This window comes from Ambystoma mexicanum, chromosome 7p (assembly GCF_040938575.1).
Source record: "Ambystoma mexicanum isolate Mex_15411 chromosome 7p, UKY_AmexF1_1, whole genome shotgun sequence".
NCBI lineage: Eukaryota > Metazoa > Chordata > Amphibia > Caudata > Ambystomatidae > Ambystoma > Ambystoma mexicanum.
Window position 1 is genome coordinate 626,144,008 of NC_090939.1, and position 18,023 is coordinate 626,162,030.

General features: G+C 45.3%; 1 protein-coding gene across 7 annotated transcripts in view; it reads left to right on the forward strand.

Annotated features, from left to right (window-relative positions):
* TSGA10 (testis specific 10) overlaps positions 1 to 18,023 on the forward strand; it is a 539,078-nt gene that overhangs the window by 216,409 nt on the left and 304,646 nt on the right. For all 7 annotated transcript variants that reach the window (XM_069636638.1, XM_069636640.1, XM_069636642.1 and 4 more), the window contains exon 4: positions 4,856 to 5,006. In XM_069636638.1, the coding sequence (XP_069492739.1) occupies positions 4,856 to 5,006 (151 nt within the window). The remainder of the gene's footprint in view (positions 1 to 4,855; positions 5,007 to 18,023) is intronic.

Here is an 18,023-nt window from a genome sequence, read left to right on the forward strand (position 1 = left end):
GCCACCCCCCACCAACCTTCTCGTCCTTTCCTCTTTTCTCCCCTGACGAGGTTGCTAGACAAGTCCGATCTATGAAAGCCTTGTCAAAACAGGTTAATCCCTGTTCCTCTAAAACCATCAAGGACCACATTGACACCCTCTCTCCGGCACTTGCTGATTTTTGCAACTACTCCTTTGCCACAGAATCCTTCCCCTCCCCTCTGAAGCCCTCTCTTGTGCATCCTCTTCTCAAGAAACCCACAGCTGATCCTTCTTGTCCAGTGAACTATCGCCCAATTTCCATTACTCCCTTTCCGGGCAAACTCCTGGAAAAGTTGGCCATCTCTCAGCTTTACCTTTATTCCAATTCTGTTGGCTGGCTCCATGACCACCAGTCTGGCTTCAGAGCTACCACAAGCACTTGACTCTAACATTCCCTCTGTCCTCATCCTCCTCGATCTCTCTTCTGCCTTCGACACGGTCAACCATACCATCCTGCTCAACCGTCTCTGTGAAAACCTGGGTATCACTGATCAGGCTCTGGCCTGGCTGACCTCTTTCCTCTCTGATCGACCCTCCCAGGTCCAACTTGGATCCTTCCTATCATCTATCTTCCTCTCTACCTGTGGTGTTCCCCAGGGGTCCAACCTCTCGCCCTGGCTTTTCAACCAATCCTTGCCAACTCTTGCACACTGCATTGCCATATTCTGCTCAAATTTCCAGTGCTACGCTGACGACACTCAACTCATTTTCAGGCTGCCCTCGGCCACCTCCTCTCCCTCTCACATCTCTGATTGCCTAACTGTCATTCAAGATTGGTGTGCCGACAATGATCTTTGTCTGAATGCCAGCAAGACGGAGATCCTCCTCATTGGCACACCTTCACCATCCTTTCCCCTCACTCTCTGGCCCGCTTCCCTTGGCCCTCCTCCTACCCCCACCTGCGAGCCTAAGAACCTCAGGGTCATCTTTGACTCCACCCTTTCCTTCTCCGCCCACATCTCTGAGGTCTCTAAAAAGTCAAACTTCCTACTGCATCTCCTCAGAGGTACTCTGCCTTTCCTCTCCTTCCCCCAGAAGCTCATGGTATCCCAAGCTCTGGTTCTCTCTAGGTTGGACTATTGTAACAGTCTCTTTCTAAATCTACCTGCCTCTACTCTTCGCCCTCTGCAACTAATCCAGAACAGGACTGTGAGACTTGTCCTTGGCCTCAAGCCCTGGGATTGTATCTCTCCAGCTCTGAAATCTCTCCATTGGCTCCCAGTGGATCCAAGGATTAAATTCAAAACCCTCTGCATTGTCCACAAGGCTTTCTGGGCCCTGGGTCCAAAATACCTTCAGCTATCCCTCCGCAAATACCTCCCCTCTCAAGCTCTTTGCTCCTCTACCTCTAACTTCCTCAGGGTCAGTCGTTTTTCAAAGAAACGAGCTGGGGGTAGATCTCGGCTGGGGTCTCCCTCTGGAACAGCCTCCCTGCCACTCTAAAACTTGAGGAAAACCATCTCTGGTTCCGGAAGAACCTCAAGACCTTCCTCTTTTCTTCTGCCTTCGCTCCCCCTCTCCCCTGCTGATCTGTTCTCTCTTGGCACCGTGCACCTGGCCACCCTCTGTTCTCCGGGCCCAGATACCTGCTCACCCTGCCACCCTCCCGCTCTGCCTCCGGGCCACCCCTTGCACTGGGGTCTGTATCTGCACCCATACAGCACCCTCCATGTTCTTCCTGTACTTATCAGACCTACCCTATCTGCTGCCTTAAACCTAGCACTTGCAAATGGCTGGCTACACTACCACTGTTTGCTGCCTTTATTATTTATGTATTTATTATTATTTATCTGTTTCTCCTCTGCTTCTCAATTTCCACTTCTCCCCCCTTCCATGCACTTTTCCCCCTCCCACTCTCCCATGAACTTACGCGTTCTCAATGTCACTGGGCCTAGTAAGATCGCTGTTTTGTTCTCCCCTGTTCTCCTCCCTTGCCTTGTCACGCTCTGAAACACTTGTGTACAAGTGCGATAGAAATACAATCTCAATGCCAATATCAATACATGAATAATCATCCACCCTTGGAGAGCATGAGTTGACAGCACCATTCAAGACCTGTAGAATTCCTCTTCGCCTACGTAGGTGATATAACCAGCATCTCTAACTGCTCCCTTCCATTACATGTAATAAAGCCTGACCTGGCACCTCGTGCCCAAATGATTCTCATTCCGGTTCTCAGGCGGCATGGGCAACCTTCAATGAGGGCCCTTGGCATGGAATTGTTTGTACTTGCATCCTGGTCTGAACCTGACATAAAATGTGCATGGCCTTTTGAGCTCTTGTTTGCCTGCCAACCAATCTGCTTCCTAGCCCTGCCACCTCCCTAAACATGGCTGTTGATGCTGCATACTCGTATAATGGCTACGACTTTGCTCTGTCAATGGCTCATGTGTGTGCAGGGCTCATGCAGAAATAAAATGTGGTCAGCATCGACAAGAGGCATTTAGAACCCAGTGGAGGGCCTAGAAATATATTGCTTGGATTATAATTGACTACCACCGCCTTTGCCTGGCCTTATCACTGTCTCTGCCTGACCTTATACGCCCCCAGGACATAACCTTAAAGTAAAAAGTGAATGCTAGCTGCTACCTCTTGTTAAATAAAATCGGCATCATTTATCAACTGGCTAGACACAGCAAGGCAAAGATTCAGTACAGTGAATCGGGCAGATGTGGTGTTACACCAAATACACCTGTAATGAGTGTACCAACCAGCTTGTGCATTGAGACACATATGGTTCTAAGCCCCCCTACTTGCCATGTTCAGGTTCATGGGGTGCCCCTGCATTGCATCATACAGTGCCTCTGTATGTCCAATCCCTCCTAAAAGACCACTGCCAGAAATCAAAATCTTAGACCACTTGAGAAATATTTTTAAAAATGGCTCACCCTCTTGCTACCGAGCCATGCATACATTTTTCACAACAGGAAATGAGCCAGTACAATTGGAAAAAAGGAGCTTATTTGCCTGGGGCCTAGATGAAGCCTCTTGTGTAGTAACTATATATATTTGACTAAAAAGAAGAATAGAGCTTCTGATCATTCAGCTCCAATCTGACTTTCTGCTTGAACATTGAATAGAAACTAAATAGTTTGGAGTCTTTGATAAACCAGTAACGCAAGTGTGACCAATCCAATAAACACTTGACACAAAAGTACATTTGTAGACCTTTATTTACATGGTTAGGATGGGTCTGGAGTGAACTCCTTTGAATAAAATAGGTATTTTTGTAAAATGACATGATCATGTTATATGAGAACAATCTAAGAAATGAGTGTTGGGATAAACGTGTTAAAGTTCCTTATCTAATAGTGACATCAATCTCTCCCAGGGTCTGTACTCTGTTTGCAAGTCTCTGGGATGTAACACCTAGTATGCCTTTGGCTTCAGTTCACATATAGGATGCACCTGGGATACATGCTGGTAGCGTAAATAGGTTTTTAAACAATTTAAAAAGGATTCACTCTGTTGGATTGGTCTCTTACAACTGTGTCAGTGTCAGGATACAGTCTCAAGTGTGCCACAGGAACTGACGCCGGCCTCACAGACCCCTGTGAGCGTCTCATGTGCTACGGAAGGAAATACACCTTTATCACTCTAAATTCCCCTGGGAGGAAAGGGGATTTGGATAAAATAATAAACTCAGACATTCTCGAGTTCACAAACAACAACACAAGGAAAGGGGGAAAATAAAGATTTTGATTAATTTCTTTATCTACCTGTTCTTTATTTATATATGTATATTAGTGCAGACGGTGGAATATATTCTCTCTCTCTCTCTCTCTCTCTCTCTCTCTCTCTCTCTCTCTCTCTCTCTCGCTCTCTCTCTCTCTCTCTCTCTCTCGTTTCCACAACCCTATTTCCCCAATTACCTGACATGTCTCTAGTAGACGGGGGACCTTTGCAGAAATGTTTTTCTTGTGAATTGCTCCTGCAAACCCTTTATTAAAGCACGTGGCAAATATCAATTTTCTCAGCAATACTGAAACGTAGCACCAAACCTGACTCCAGTATGTCTCTTACTAAAATAGTTCAACTCCTTGGCTGCTTAACATCTTCATTGTCTCTTCTCTCTTCCTCAATTCAGAATAGTAGATATGTTTTCTTTGTATATTGCAACCAATGAACCACTTGTTTATGTTAAATATCCTCTTTATCGTGCAATTTGTATTTTTGTAACTTTTTAAAATAATAAATATATTCAAAACACATACTTCCACAGACGCTCTACAGTAAAGACAATACTCATCTTGCTGAAGAGCAGCAAGCAAAAAAAGAGGAGGTGTTATGGACAGGAAGTAGCTAGAGGGCTACAGGGGCAGGAAGTGTGAAGGACTACAAGAAAGAGATTAAAGTTTGGGAAATGTAGTTTTCAGAAGAAAAAACAAAAGAAAAAGAAAAAAAGTTGTTTATTTTTCTGTTAAGTTGAAACTGCTTAAGAGTTAAGTAAAAGAAGTTGAAGCATAATGCTCGCCTCAGGTCTTGACATAGAATCAGTTTCCCCTTGCAAACAAAGCCTTAACCTCAGCTTGCCATTTGAACTTGGAGATGACTGATAAAGACAAGTAATGACACATTTTCCTACCCCACAGGTTTCCCCGACCAGAAAAAGTCAAGTAATTTGATAATGCATTTTTCTTCAGTTGCAAGTACTTGCGTGCATATAGAATAATTATGTTTAACTGGGCTGCATATATTAAGGCCAAACCTGAGAATTCTGCACAATAGGCCCTTTTCCAGGAATGATACACAGAAGCACACACACACTCCTGTCTGCATCCTTTTACTGCATTAGACCAAAGAATGGATTTTTGTTTTTGTTTTTATTACATAGGATGCTGAAACAATTAGACAACACCTGGAAAAATCTGAAACAGAAATAGAAGAAAAAAACGAAGAAAACAAAGCCCTGAGCATCTTATTAGACCAGCTCCAGGAGGAGAAGAACCGGCTCAGCAAGAAGGTTGAAAAGCTTGAAAAAACAGGTACAGGTGCAGTATTTTAAATCAGTTGTGGACTTTTGTAGGTAGCAGGCACACAGAATGAAAGTCGCTAGCACAGTTGCAGTCGAAAAAACCAGGAGACCCATTTAAAAGTTAAAAGCCTGAGCTTCACTTCGCTCGGGCCTAATCTTGGGCGGCGGTGCTGCTCAACAAGGTCGGCCCGCCAGCAAGGGTAATATCACCAGTAGCACTGTGTAGTTGATGCTGGTGCTAATGGTGTGTATTATAACAAAAAACGTGCCCTTTCTGCGCTACATGACGCCACGTCCTGGTTCACAGTTCACAGGGGGCTTGTACCATACAATACAGCCCACGTTCCAAGCATCATGATTGGCCAGCTCCCCCTTGCAGGGTGCTAACGTAAAATATACGCAAATCTCCATTTCGTTATTGCTATACACCCCATCACACACTGGTTAATTGGTGGCATTGCTCATGTCATCAAACATGAGAAAAGAAAAGCTGATGGTCATATATGATGGCTGGAAGGTTTGGAATTAATCATATCCGCTGGTATTGCTCTGGGCAACTCTCCAGACTATTGCTTTTCAGCTTGCCTTGCCATTACTGAAGGAGACCATAGGCAAATCAGGTGTTGTTCCACTCCAAAGGGGACATCTAGCCAGAACTGCTACGTCACATCCCTTCAGCTTGAGACCACACCACGCCTTCTTTGGCGCCATTACTGCATTTTTAAAGCACCTATTAATCAAGTGTCATGAGAGAGCTTTTTAAGCAAAACCTTTAAAAGGAAGGTGACAAGGAAAAAGGGAGAGAGGCACGTAACATTGATGTCTAGAGACAATACAAATACAGAGAGTTACCTTTATTGGAGTTAAGTTAAACGAATAATGTTGCTGCTTTACATGGTTAGCTGGTGTGATGCCCGTATGGTAGGGACTTGAAACATGACTGTTGTCTGTACAGTGTATTGAAAGACATATTAACATCCAAAAACAGATCAGAATATCAATTCCCTTTTCTAAGTCTCCACTCAATTGCAGGACCATATATTAATTCTTTAAAGAAACATAAATGCTCTTCACTTACATTTTGTTATTTACACCCTTCATATCATTCATGTCAATAAGCTGATTGTTTTATATGTATTGATAAATGTTTTGGGAGCCCTTATCCATGTAATATTTCATAATATATTTCAGTGGTTTAGTAATTGATCAACAACTATCACTGATATGCTCCTTCGTTTACGTTATCGAATGTATTCGAAAGAATGCAGGCTACGCTTGACACTTATAGAGCTGTATTAAAACAGATGTATAAAGAATACTGATGTTTGTCGAAATATTGACCACAAAAATCTAATTAATAGGAACTTTCGTTCCAAAAGGATATATTTTGACACAAGCAGATTTTTTCACAAGCATAATTAGCTTTTTAAAACCGTAAATAACCTTTGTACGTTATAACAATTGTTTCCAGCTTTTTTCAGTTATACTTGACTTTTAGATTTTTCCAGAGAAGCCCATAGAAAGTGTGAATATGATAATGAATGTCAAATGGATGTAACTGTAACAGTTGCAAACCCTCTTTCATGTTTAGTAAAGTTGTAATTGTTAATTTAAGTTAATATCTTCTTAGTATTATGCCCTATGCAGTACAAACAAGACATGGAGCAGGCCTTTGCCCTTGGGGACTTTGGGCTGAGGTCCCATTTATTTATTTAATTTTCATAGCAATTTCACCAAGGGGCTGCACATTTCTAAGAAACAGAGGAGAACAACAGGATGTCAGAATAAAATGAAGCCGACCTACGAGTGAAATCCCTTTGTGGGATTATTCTTTTAGGATGTATTAGCTCTGCTCCTCTGTGGTGGGAGTAGCGTGAGGGAAGGGCTACTTCCCAGGACCAATTACCTAATGAAAACATGCCTCTGTTCAGTTATTGTTTTTAATTGGTTGAATGATTCCCTCAGAATGCTGGAAGCACTGTGGCCCTGCTCCCAGAGTGCACTCTGTAGCAACCTACGCAAGCAGTAGTTGAGACGCGGAGCATACACCGAATATGATGGCTTTTGGTAATTCTGGGGTGAGCAGCTGTTGTGCGTCGCTATGAGATGCTAACCCCTCACCCAGTATTATTATTTCAAACCAATCGTGCAAACGGGCGAACACCAAGTGGAGACACTGATTCTTTAAGGGAGAAGCATCTGTATAATACGAGCGCACAGATCACAATTCAATTATCTAAGTCTCCTCTTGCATACATTCCAAGAAAGCACAAAACACCCCGCCATCTTGCGGAAAGCAGGAGCTCTGCTACGGGGTGAAACCTATGGCACTCACTTTCAGGAAAAGTCTGTAGGCTTGTTGCTGTCTTTGCTTCAAAGATTTAACTCAAAGTTTCTAAACGCTACACTCCCCCCCTGCTTGAGAAGTGAAAATGTCCCAGGGTGAATTCAATAGCTCTAGTCAAGTTCAGAGTCCCTACTCCTTCCAGGTTTTGGCACTTCTCAAAGGAAGCCCTTCAATAAAGGACCTGCTCTCTGGATTCCCCCTGATGAACATCTGAGCTGCCTGAAACTTGGAATCCTCCCTCCATCTTACTTGGGAATGTGGACAATTCCTGTGAAGTATTCAAGAAAAGTGCCCACTCAGATGAATCAAGAGTATTTGCACCTTCTTCCCAAGTGGGAGCCACCCCCTTTGAGGCTGGGGAGGTGAGCCCGCTCTGCAAGACCCCTTCTCACTTCTCCAAGTTACCTCCTCCTCCTTATTTCTCTCCTCCCATCTTGCCTCTTCCAAACCAGCTTCTCCTCCTTTGCTCCTCTCTCTTTCACCACTCTCCTTCTCTGCACCTATACTTTCTCCAGACACCAACACAAGTCTGTAAAACCTGGCCTCTCGTATAAGGGCCTTGCACATCCCTTGTTTCAGAATAGTGTAACTCATTGAATTGGTGGTCTTGAATTTGCAGTTGATGGGTTGGATCAGGGGTTACTCCCCATGCTTATCCCGTAGCCTGCATCACTTAGTGGGTTGGGGTGCCCATCCCCCATGGTCCCTCCACCACTAACCCTCAAAGCAAGGTAGGGGACTTAATCATAGATGAGTATGAGATGTGAGTGAGGGGCAGAGCCTGAAGCGGAGTCAAGACTGTTCCAGAATTTAGGGGGCAGAAGTAAGAATAAAGGGGACAGGCAACAGAAAGAAGAATTTGGGAAGAAGAGCAATCGATTTGGAGAATGTACAGAATAATAAAGGTTGATCGATAAAACAGATCCAGATCATTAATACACTTGTAGATGATAAGAGTGTCAGGTGCTGTCTTCAAGGTCCCCAGGAGCTGCTGAACCCCACAGATCCACACAGATGTTGCGCTCTAAACTTTTCAGCTGAGTTCAAAACAACCCTGGGGGGAAGGGGAAGTGGATAAAAAAACCTCAGACACTGGATCCTTCTTTCGAAAGGAAATCTGCATGAAAGGAAAGAAACAAACAAAGGTAAATGTACTGGTCAAAACCGTAACCTTGGTCTTTTCCTCCCAAATCCCTTAGCTGTGAAACAGTACCTGAGGTTCCTCTTTGGGAAGCCCAGAGGAAATATGTATCTTAAGTAATTCAGTTAATTAAAACAACTTCATAACAGAATTGCTTCTTTCTGTACTTGACTGTTGAGACTTCTTCAAAACATTGTTTCTTGACAAATGTCCATCTGACTACGTGGCAGTTGCAGCTAAGAAAATTGTATTTCTAGTCTCAGTCTCTAACCTTCACCTTAAGTTTAGAGGCTTGTTGTACTCACACAGATTTCAAAGACGTTCTTTCAAACGTGAAAAGCTAAAGAGTCGTGTACTAATGAATCTCGGATTTCAGAGTAGTTTCTAGTTCAAGCTTTCATTGAAATGCCTATTTATCGATACAGTGCATATCATATTCTTTTTACGGAAGTCAATGAAGATGACCCCTTGTTTATCCAAGCTAGCACCTTCTCCAGAAAATGGTGCTAAATATGCCTTGTGCATTAGCCTAGTCAAAACAAAGAAATTCAATACACTACTGTCGACGTGCCTGGAGCGTAGAGCGCGCCACACCTCTCACCTCAAAGGCTGGAACTATCCAATACACAACTGTCGCCTCGCCTGGAACACTGAGTGCATCACGCCCCTCACCTCCACTGTGGGATCTGCTCCAATGACCAACTTCCACTCACCGATGATGCACCCGACGTTGAACTTCTCTGAAAACTGCTTCTGAACTGCAATGATGAATGACCGATAAGATCAGGCTCACGAATACTGCCGCACTTCTAACTTTACGGCTGGCATAGCTCAATGCAGAGAAAATGTCAGGAAAACAAATCAGTTTACTACCAATTTTGGCCCTAAGTGATTATATCACCCTACATTGGTGATAGGGAGTGGGCTGGTGGCGACTGTTATTTAGTTTTGGCTTCCGCATGAGTGTTAGCCGATGTACCACATTGGTAGACCAATGTAACCTTTTAGTAGCTAGTGTGGTAACAATTTACTATTTAAGTCCTGCTCTTGGCCATTTTGCTTTAGGGGTTCCTTTTTTCACAGAAACCATGAGGTATACCAGTTCCATGCTGTTGGCCAGCTATATCACATCCTGTGGGGGTGATCAAGAGTGATTGGCAGATTTAGGGCCCAGCCAGATTGGCTGGCTGCCTAACCCTTTCTTCTTAGACCCTGCTCTGAATGGGGGCTGGCTTAGGCCAGCCCCTGTGTGCAAGTGGGTATAATTAGGAGATAATCTATTTCTACCATCAGTTGTTGTCTGATTTTCGCTGATGACAGGTAGTTGCTTTCCTGGTGGAGATGTCCTGCTGTTTTTGGACTGTTGCTGCATTGTAAGGCATATTAGTCTACACTTGTAGGCTTCTTGAGCACCTTCTAGGGCCTCCACTGTTCTCCTGTTTGCTCCCCTAATTGGCTGGGTCTGTCCTACCGTGCTGGGAACATCGATAGGCCATTTTACTGCAAGCACCCCTTTCTACCACCATTTTCATCCCGCCGTGATGTTGCTCACTGTCCTCAACTGGAAGGGTGGTGAGACCCTGACAGCGCACCTCATCTGCTCTTCAGAACGGTCATAGCTCACCCCCATTGTAGTCGTTGACTTGGAACAGTTTTCTGTGGCTGGTGGTTCATCAAGCTGCCTGAAACCTGCTTTTATGGGTTACCCCAACTTTTTAGAGTCATCCTTTCTGCACTTTTGGTCTGACTTGATGGTCCCACTTCTCAGAAGGGCGATTGTTCTTCTTTTCCGTCATCTGGGTTGTCTTTGGTCTAGGGTTGAAATCCCGGGCTGTTTGTATCCAGTAAACCTTCCTGGAACTATCTTTTCAGCACCCAACACTGTGAGTGCTTTCCTTTGGGCCCTGGGGTAGTGGTCCATGGTCAAGACTTCTCGCAGGCGGGTCTCAACCACATTTCACCTTTGACTTCCACTGGGGTTTGTCATGATGTACTGCTTCTTCTCCTCTTGGGGCTGCTTGTGCTCGAGCCTGCCTCTGGGACTCTTATTCTGGGCCTCCTCTGGTCCACCCTGGTGTATTTTGCTGCCTCATTCCCACCTGTGATGTAGAACTTTGACTTATCTCCTTTTCTTCAAACATCCAGATTTGTCTATTATCTTTGTCCTATTGGCTTATTTGGGGAACATAATACTCACATCAAGCTCTTCTAAAGTGACTTTCTGGGTACATACCTGCCCTAAAACACATCGCCTGCATCCAGTTTGGGTCCAGTGAATTTTAGTGGCTGTAGAGCTCTCAGCAGCAGGCAGTACAAAATAACGCCTCAACCGTGGCCATGGCCATAGCATACACACCACATGGCCACTTGCTGTCTTCTTTAGTTACAATGTGCAAGGTTACTCTGCAGTGGGCATGGTCAGCACAGTATCAAGAGCACTTGGCTCCATGTCATGACTGCAGGTACTTGGGGAAGGGTACTGAACAAAGAGCGCTGATCATGAACTATATGCAGAACCCCAAAATCATGGCCTTGTGGGTACTCTGGTCTGGGGGTCCACACAGACATCTATGCACAGTACCTACAGTCATCACTTTAGTCTATGTGAAGTGTGCACATGGCATGGCTATGAAAACATTGTGAAAGTATGTGATGTCCGAAAAGGATGTTCACAAGGTCTGACAGTGCTCCAGCACTTCGGATTTGACCTGCTTTGTGCCCACAGGCGTGGTAGGAGAGGGGGATTGGGGCAACATAAAACTCAGCCTCTTTTGGATACATTTTCAGGGGTAAAAGAGACAACTGGGAAAAGGTAAATTAATTCCTTGACGGAATGTGGGACGTTCTAACCCCTTCCCATGTATGGTAGTCCCCAGTCAACAGATGCGAGATTGGAATGGTTGATAATCTCCCTTTTGACTGGACACTCCTTTGGGATATTATGTACTTGCTTTTCCCACATTTTAGCTGAGTAGCTCCATTTCATTAAGGACTTTTGCACCCCTCTCTGCGTATCTTTCTTATTTGAATTTCTTCTTAGAATATATGTAACTATAAAATGATTTTAAGTTGCTTGCCCATATGACTACGTTGACTGAGCTACCAAAGTAACATCCTAACTCCCTTTCTAAAACTGGAACCTCCTCAGTCCCTGCTCTGCACTCACACGATGCTGAATCAGGAAACACTTACATGAAATGGTTCTAAATTGTGACCCATTGTTGTTTGAGTCTATTTTTCACTTATGGCTGGTTAAGAAGTGAGAGTAGCCTAGGACCTTGATCTCTATCGCACACTTTCAGCTCCCAAGAAACCCTTCTCTCAAATCCTTTCTGTCGCGAAGATCAGCATCTCTGCTGCTTCAGAGGCACTGGCCGCAGGATTAGTGGCACTCCTGAGCCGAACTCTGCAGCGGTATGGGGAACTAATGTCTTGGCAAGCAGTGGCTCTCTCCAACTCTGTGGCGATGCAGCAAACTAAAGTCTTGTTTGCTTGCGGCGTGCAGATCAGAAGCACTGAGCAAAGCTCAGCTGGGAAGGAGGCTGCCACAGTTGAACACAGGGATAATGTCTCTGGTGAATAAGAAGTTGCAAGGCAGAACGAGCTAGTGGCGCGTGGCAAAGGGATACCCAAATGGCAATTTCTCAAACACACTTCCGTGCCACCAATTAGCACGGGTAGTGCTACTCCAGCGCGATCTAGAAAAACAAGTTAAGCTAAACCAGTACTCTTGTTTTCAAGCACTTGCACACCCAAAACTTCTCTTTACATTTGACCAAAAGAGACAACCTCACCACTCATATTGCTGCCCAGTTAGTTAGTAGAGGACATACAGAAAAGGGCTCTTTGGTAGACTTCCTACCCACCAATAACACTGAAATTCAGACCCAGCCACTGTTGAGACATTTTTTGTACAACCTTCTGAGGGATCCACAACTAAACATAATGAGGGGTTAACACACCTGGCACTAAATGGACGCCAAACCTCTCTTAAATGTAGGTAAATGTGGACATCTTGACATGGCTTATCTCTCAGGTAGCCGTAGCAGGCTGACTGAAACGCACAATTAGTCCATCTTTAGAAAATTCACCACCCTGATGCAAATAGTAATACGAATGCACTTACTAACAGAGGTGACTCATTTAAAATATAAAAATGGGTATCTGCCCTTTACTTCACCTAGAAAAGGTCCCCAGCACTTTTGAATCTACCTTCACTTCACCAGACATTTACTTCGTCTTGCATTTACTTCTCCATGCCTTTACTTCGTCTGCACCTTCAGAGGGAATGCATGTGGTTAAGGTGGGCTAATGATTGGGGCTGGAGGTTCAAAGGGTTGCAGGGGGGTAGGATATTGGGTAAGAAATGAGTGTACAGAGGCTCTCCCCTGTAATGACGAAGTGAATGCTAGGGGAAGTGAAAGACAGGAGAAGTAAAAGGAATGGAGAAACAGATGTGGCTAAGTGAATGAATGGCAAAGTGAAGACAAACCTACATACAAATCATGCAGAGCTTTGTGTTCAGGTGCAGAGATGACTGCTATGTCGGTTACTATGTGATAACTGGAGCAAACTTTTCGTGGGACTCAGCTGTATTCTATGGTGTGCAGTGCAAGGGTGGGGATGGGTATTATAAATAGTCTATGAACCCCTACGACAACTGTTTACAGTTGAGGGCTCTGCAATATTTTACATGCAGAACACAGGCACACGGAATAACATGTAGTCAAGGCAAAACAACTTGCAACCCTGCATTCCCACCACTGGCTTCTTGCAAACAGGTCCTATTTCACTAGCTCACATTACCCCTGCATTCTTTCTTTCTCATTGATACATTGTATCGCCCCATGTGCAGACAAACAAGCATCTGTGAGTTGGCAGATGATGTTGGTAGATGAGCGGGGAGGGCTGGACAGTTTGTAAACTCCATTCAATTGCCATATTCAACAGCTAAGGGTTATGGGAGGCAAGAGCCTTTGGTTCAGATAAATGGCTACTTGAAATTTAGGGTAGCAGTCACCCATTTTGCCTTGCTTAGCATGCTGCTTCGCAGGCTAAGAGATGCCTCAAAGCTCACTCTCTCATGCTCAGGTGCTGTGCTCAGTGGCCTGCTGGGAATTCTACCCATCATGGGAAGGGCTGTCATAGGCAGGGCAATAAAAGTGTTTGTCGGGAGTTTGTCGCGCCAGGGGCTAAAATCCCTGGTCATTTTGCCCATAGACCTACCTTGCTGTCTCTCTCAAGCCCCAAACTCTTCTTGCACAGTCTGCATTGAAAATCCCACCTCCACCGCCACTAACAGACAGAAACTAACCAGGTTTTGACGTGACACCAGGCGTTCAGTTTCAGTGATGCTGCAACGCTGCATTCTTCATGATGAAACACAGAGCAGAAAAGATGGTGGGAGTGGTGGGGGTTCCTCAAAACACTCACTTTAAAAATGCATGTAAAATCAATGGTAATTACTCAAATTCGTTGCCTAGAACTCAATGAACCCCTTGTGGGCTCAGGAAAACTGTCCAGGGGCAGGTAAGTACCCAGAAAGGCATGTTAGGGTGTTGCAGATTAGGTAGAAAGTGCCATATAAGTCGTAGGACAAAGTCAATGCTCCATCCACTTGTATAGTGAAAAAGAAGGTAAGTCTATTTTACTTCACAGGTGTGTATTATGCAGAAAACAATGATATGATATGGTATTTGTAACTGTAACGCGCCTATACACAAGTGTTTCAATGGTGGGGAGGACCAGAACAGACCCAAATAAAGTGATAAAAAAGACTGGTTGAAGAACCAGAAGTCCCAGAGAAGTTGCAGCAGAGCAGGAGTAGCTCCAATGTCAGTCAATGGGCAGTGTGGTTAAGACTTGCCTCCAAAGAATCTGAACCCCAGACCAGAGAGAACCCTGAAGGTGAGTATCTCGGTAATCATTCACCACAGGACCCAGACCCAGAAGTAAGTACTCACAGTGGCAGTTTCAGTGAAAGCGGCTCCAGCATTGTGAAACAACCGTGTAAGTACAGGCTTCTTTCCTCAGTGTGGTTTACAGGATCTAGCGCACAGAGACTTGAACCCTGAGCCGGCGAAGACCCCCATGATGGAAAAGAAGAACAAAAGGCCTTCCCACAACAACAACCTTCACGTAAGGAGTCAAGAATGCATTAAGAAAAACTGTGGGTAGATGAGGGAACCCATGGAGATGGATCCTGGCGGGTCAGTGGACATGAAAGAGTGTCAGACCAAGAGAAAATTATCCAAGCAGGGGGTAATAGCTGAGGATGACCCAGGACATCCCCTGGAGCAGATGAGACAGGGCGTTGGTGTACCAACACCTTTCCAGGCTTCACCAGCTTAAAGCACCAAGTGGGGGAGATCCTGGTGGTAAAAAGCAGAAAGCATCAGTAAACAAGCCGAGAAATAGTTACAGCACAGAATTCTTTACCAGCACACGCGAGGAGGCAGCAGGAGAATTCAGGAGGCCCAAACGGGACCTCCATTTGCAGGTAACCCTGATGAGGATATGCCCAAACCACTACACCCAGTAATTATGGGCAGTTGCGGGTTAAAAATGGGAACAACAGTGGGAATCGCAGGAAAACCCTTTCAGGAGATCAGCAGTTTCAGAGACGAGAAGCAAGTGAGAAAGTCAGGGACCAGGTAGAGCCTTAACTGCCACTCCAATAGCTGCTGGGCAAAAGCCTGGCCACCAATCACTAGCATCGGCCGGGGGCAAAGGGTCAGATGATCACCAATACTGTTTTTTTTAATAAACCAATTTTATTGACATTTTGCATAACATCAGATCAGACATCATCAATAAAAAGACGAAACAGGAGGTACACAGAACAAACGGGTTCTCGAAGCCAGCCCCACCCAACTCCCCCTGAACCCTTCTCCCCACCCTAGTCCCCTCAGACCACGAATACTGGTTAGTTGGTAGAACTGGCACTCACCCTAGAGCCTAGGGACCTACACAGGTCTAAACTATTTATATCCAAGGTTCCATCTGCCATGTGGTCTCACAAAGGTCCAACATGGTCAGAACAGCCATTTTGAGCCTATCTCACGGTGCCAGTAAGATAGCTCAGCGGGTTGAGCGCTCCCTGTTGTGATCTTAGTGTGATCTGCAGGTCACAGGTTCGAATCCCGGCAAGGCCAACTCAGCCTTTCATCCTTCGGAGGTCAATAAATGAGTACCAATTTCAGTTGGGTGATAATGTATGCAAATATGTGCTCTTTGGATTAAGGCCCTATATAAATAAATACATCTTATCATTACCACAGAACAAAGTCAGCTTAGAGAAGGATTTACAAAACACATTGGTGCCCCAATGGCTACTGAAAAGGTATATTGGGCTATCAAATCTGTAAAATAGCTAGCACCACTGGTGAAGCCACAACTAAAGTATAGTTGCCACCAACCGAATCCCTAAAACCAATGTAGGGTGATATAACCACATTAGGGAAAAATGGGTTGCCTCAGGCACCCCGGGACTGGGCAATACCATGTACCTAAAACTTGTTGCAATGGCAGGGGGACGTTAAGGGTAGTCCGCTCTGGTGACTGAAAATAAGTTAGTGATCCAAAGAAAGAGGGTAAAAAGCAAAGGTTGAGAGGTCCTAGAAAGTGGTCCCAGAATTTCCAAAATACGAATTCTGTCATAACACCAAATTGGCAACATTATGGTTCCCCACTAAGATCACTTACTTGAATATAAAAACGTTCCTACTTCCCTGAAATGTTGGTAAGGTTAGCTAATAATCCTAACTCAACTGTGCATTGCACCACTGACCTCAAACATAACATCTTGACATCGCGCTCAGAAACACTTGTGTATGATCGTGACATAAATAAAATATATCATATCATTCAAGGACAGCCCTCGCCATTATTCTTCATCATTTGGTTTGTAAGATAGTGGCTTAAATTGATTGTTCTGGAGATGTTAAAATACTTTGTGAGGTGGCCACCAGGGGGTGTGTGAATGCTGGCAGCATAATCAATGCGCTCCTCATCTACCAGGAGTATCTAGGGAGCTGAGCCCCCCCCCCCTAAAACCATGAGAGTTGTGCCTTGACTTTATCCACAGTCCGCTTCAGTTCAGACAGGGAGAACGTGCAGTGAAAGTTTGAAGGGGTTCTGAACCCCCTGCCTCTGTTATCTCCCTCCAAGTTCCTGATGGGGAAAAGAAAAGCTGGAAGGCCCTGCCGCGAGAATCAGGGCATAGATAACTATACCCGGAGGCTATGCGGCCGGCCACAAAGAAGAGCTGGTTGAAAGGGAGAATAGAAGGCAGGTGGCAGATCCTCAACGGATACCCCCGTGGGGCCAACAGCCGTCCAGTGTATCGACTGGAAATTTGAGTGGGCGTACAGGCCCAATGCGAGGAGAGGCTCGAAAGACCCTCTGAAACATTATGATTGGCGATCTCGATTCCAGGGGTGATCACCCCCACACCTTGTGCGAGGACTGGGTGGAAAGTCAACTGCCCGTGGGCCCGGCATGGACAAAAAAGTGATTTCCATACTTCCTGGGATGGCTTACCGGTAGACCCAGCGCTGCACTTCCTGAACTGGTGGGAGAGGCTTCAATGCACACGAATTCTGTAGAAAGACATGGCAATCTCAGTACATTAACTACCCTAGGATAATGGGCAAGCTAGAGTGCGGCTCCCCTCCACTGCTCTGCGACAGGGACGAATGACCCCCAGAAGTGGATCCCATATCAGAGGCAGCAGGGGTGAAGACTTGTGCCACCCAGTTGTCTCTTGTGGGGGCCAAGGTGAGGACTCCAATATCCAGGCGGAAGGCCCCCAGTCACAGAGCTCCCAGGAAGCAGACACAGACCAGTAGACAACCCTTTTCGAATAGCTCAGAGAAGTAAGGCCTGCCAATACAACTATGGGATACGTGACAAGGGTGGAAAAATACAACATGTGGTAGTTCAGACAGAGACTCGTGGAAACCCCTGAGGGAAAACATACATTTAAACAATGTCAGATGCTACTTCTAGTCCAGTTCTGGGGGAGCCAGGACTGCTGCTTCCACTCTAGAGGCTCCATAACATATTGCGAGGCTCCCACCCCAAATTACCCTCAGACTCGTCTGCTGCCTGCCGGTCCCCCTGCCCATATCCAACCTCATCACGAGGATCTGACCAGCCCTAAATTTATCACAGCTCCTGCCTTAATTTTATTCCATCTTGATGGACTGGAAGGCTTCACCTCAGAGGATTTCCTTTGCTAGCCCCAACCAACCCAGAGAAGAGCAAGAGCTAGGCCACCCAATCATGGTTGAGGCGTCAACCAATGCGATTTCAACAAAGAAGGATATAGCAGCCCTGCTGGAGGAAATCCGGGCCATCTGCGCTGCCATCAGTGTCAGGCTGGACACGCTGGACAAACGGGTTGATAAAATCAACGGCAGACTGTTGAATCTTGAAATTAATCTATCCTCTCTTGACAAGGTGGAGCTACAAATTGAAATGCGGCTGTCCGAACTTGAAAGAATGGAGGCTGAAATGCTGGGTGACTTTGAAAATCG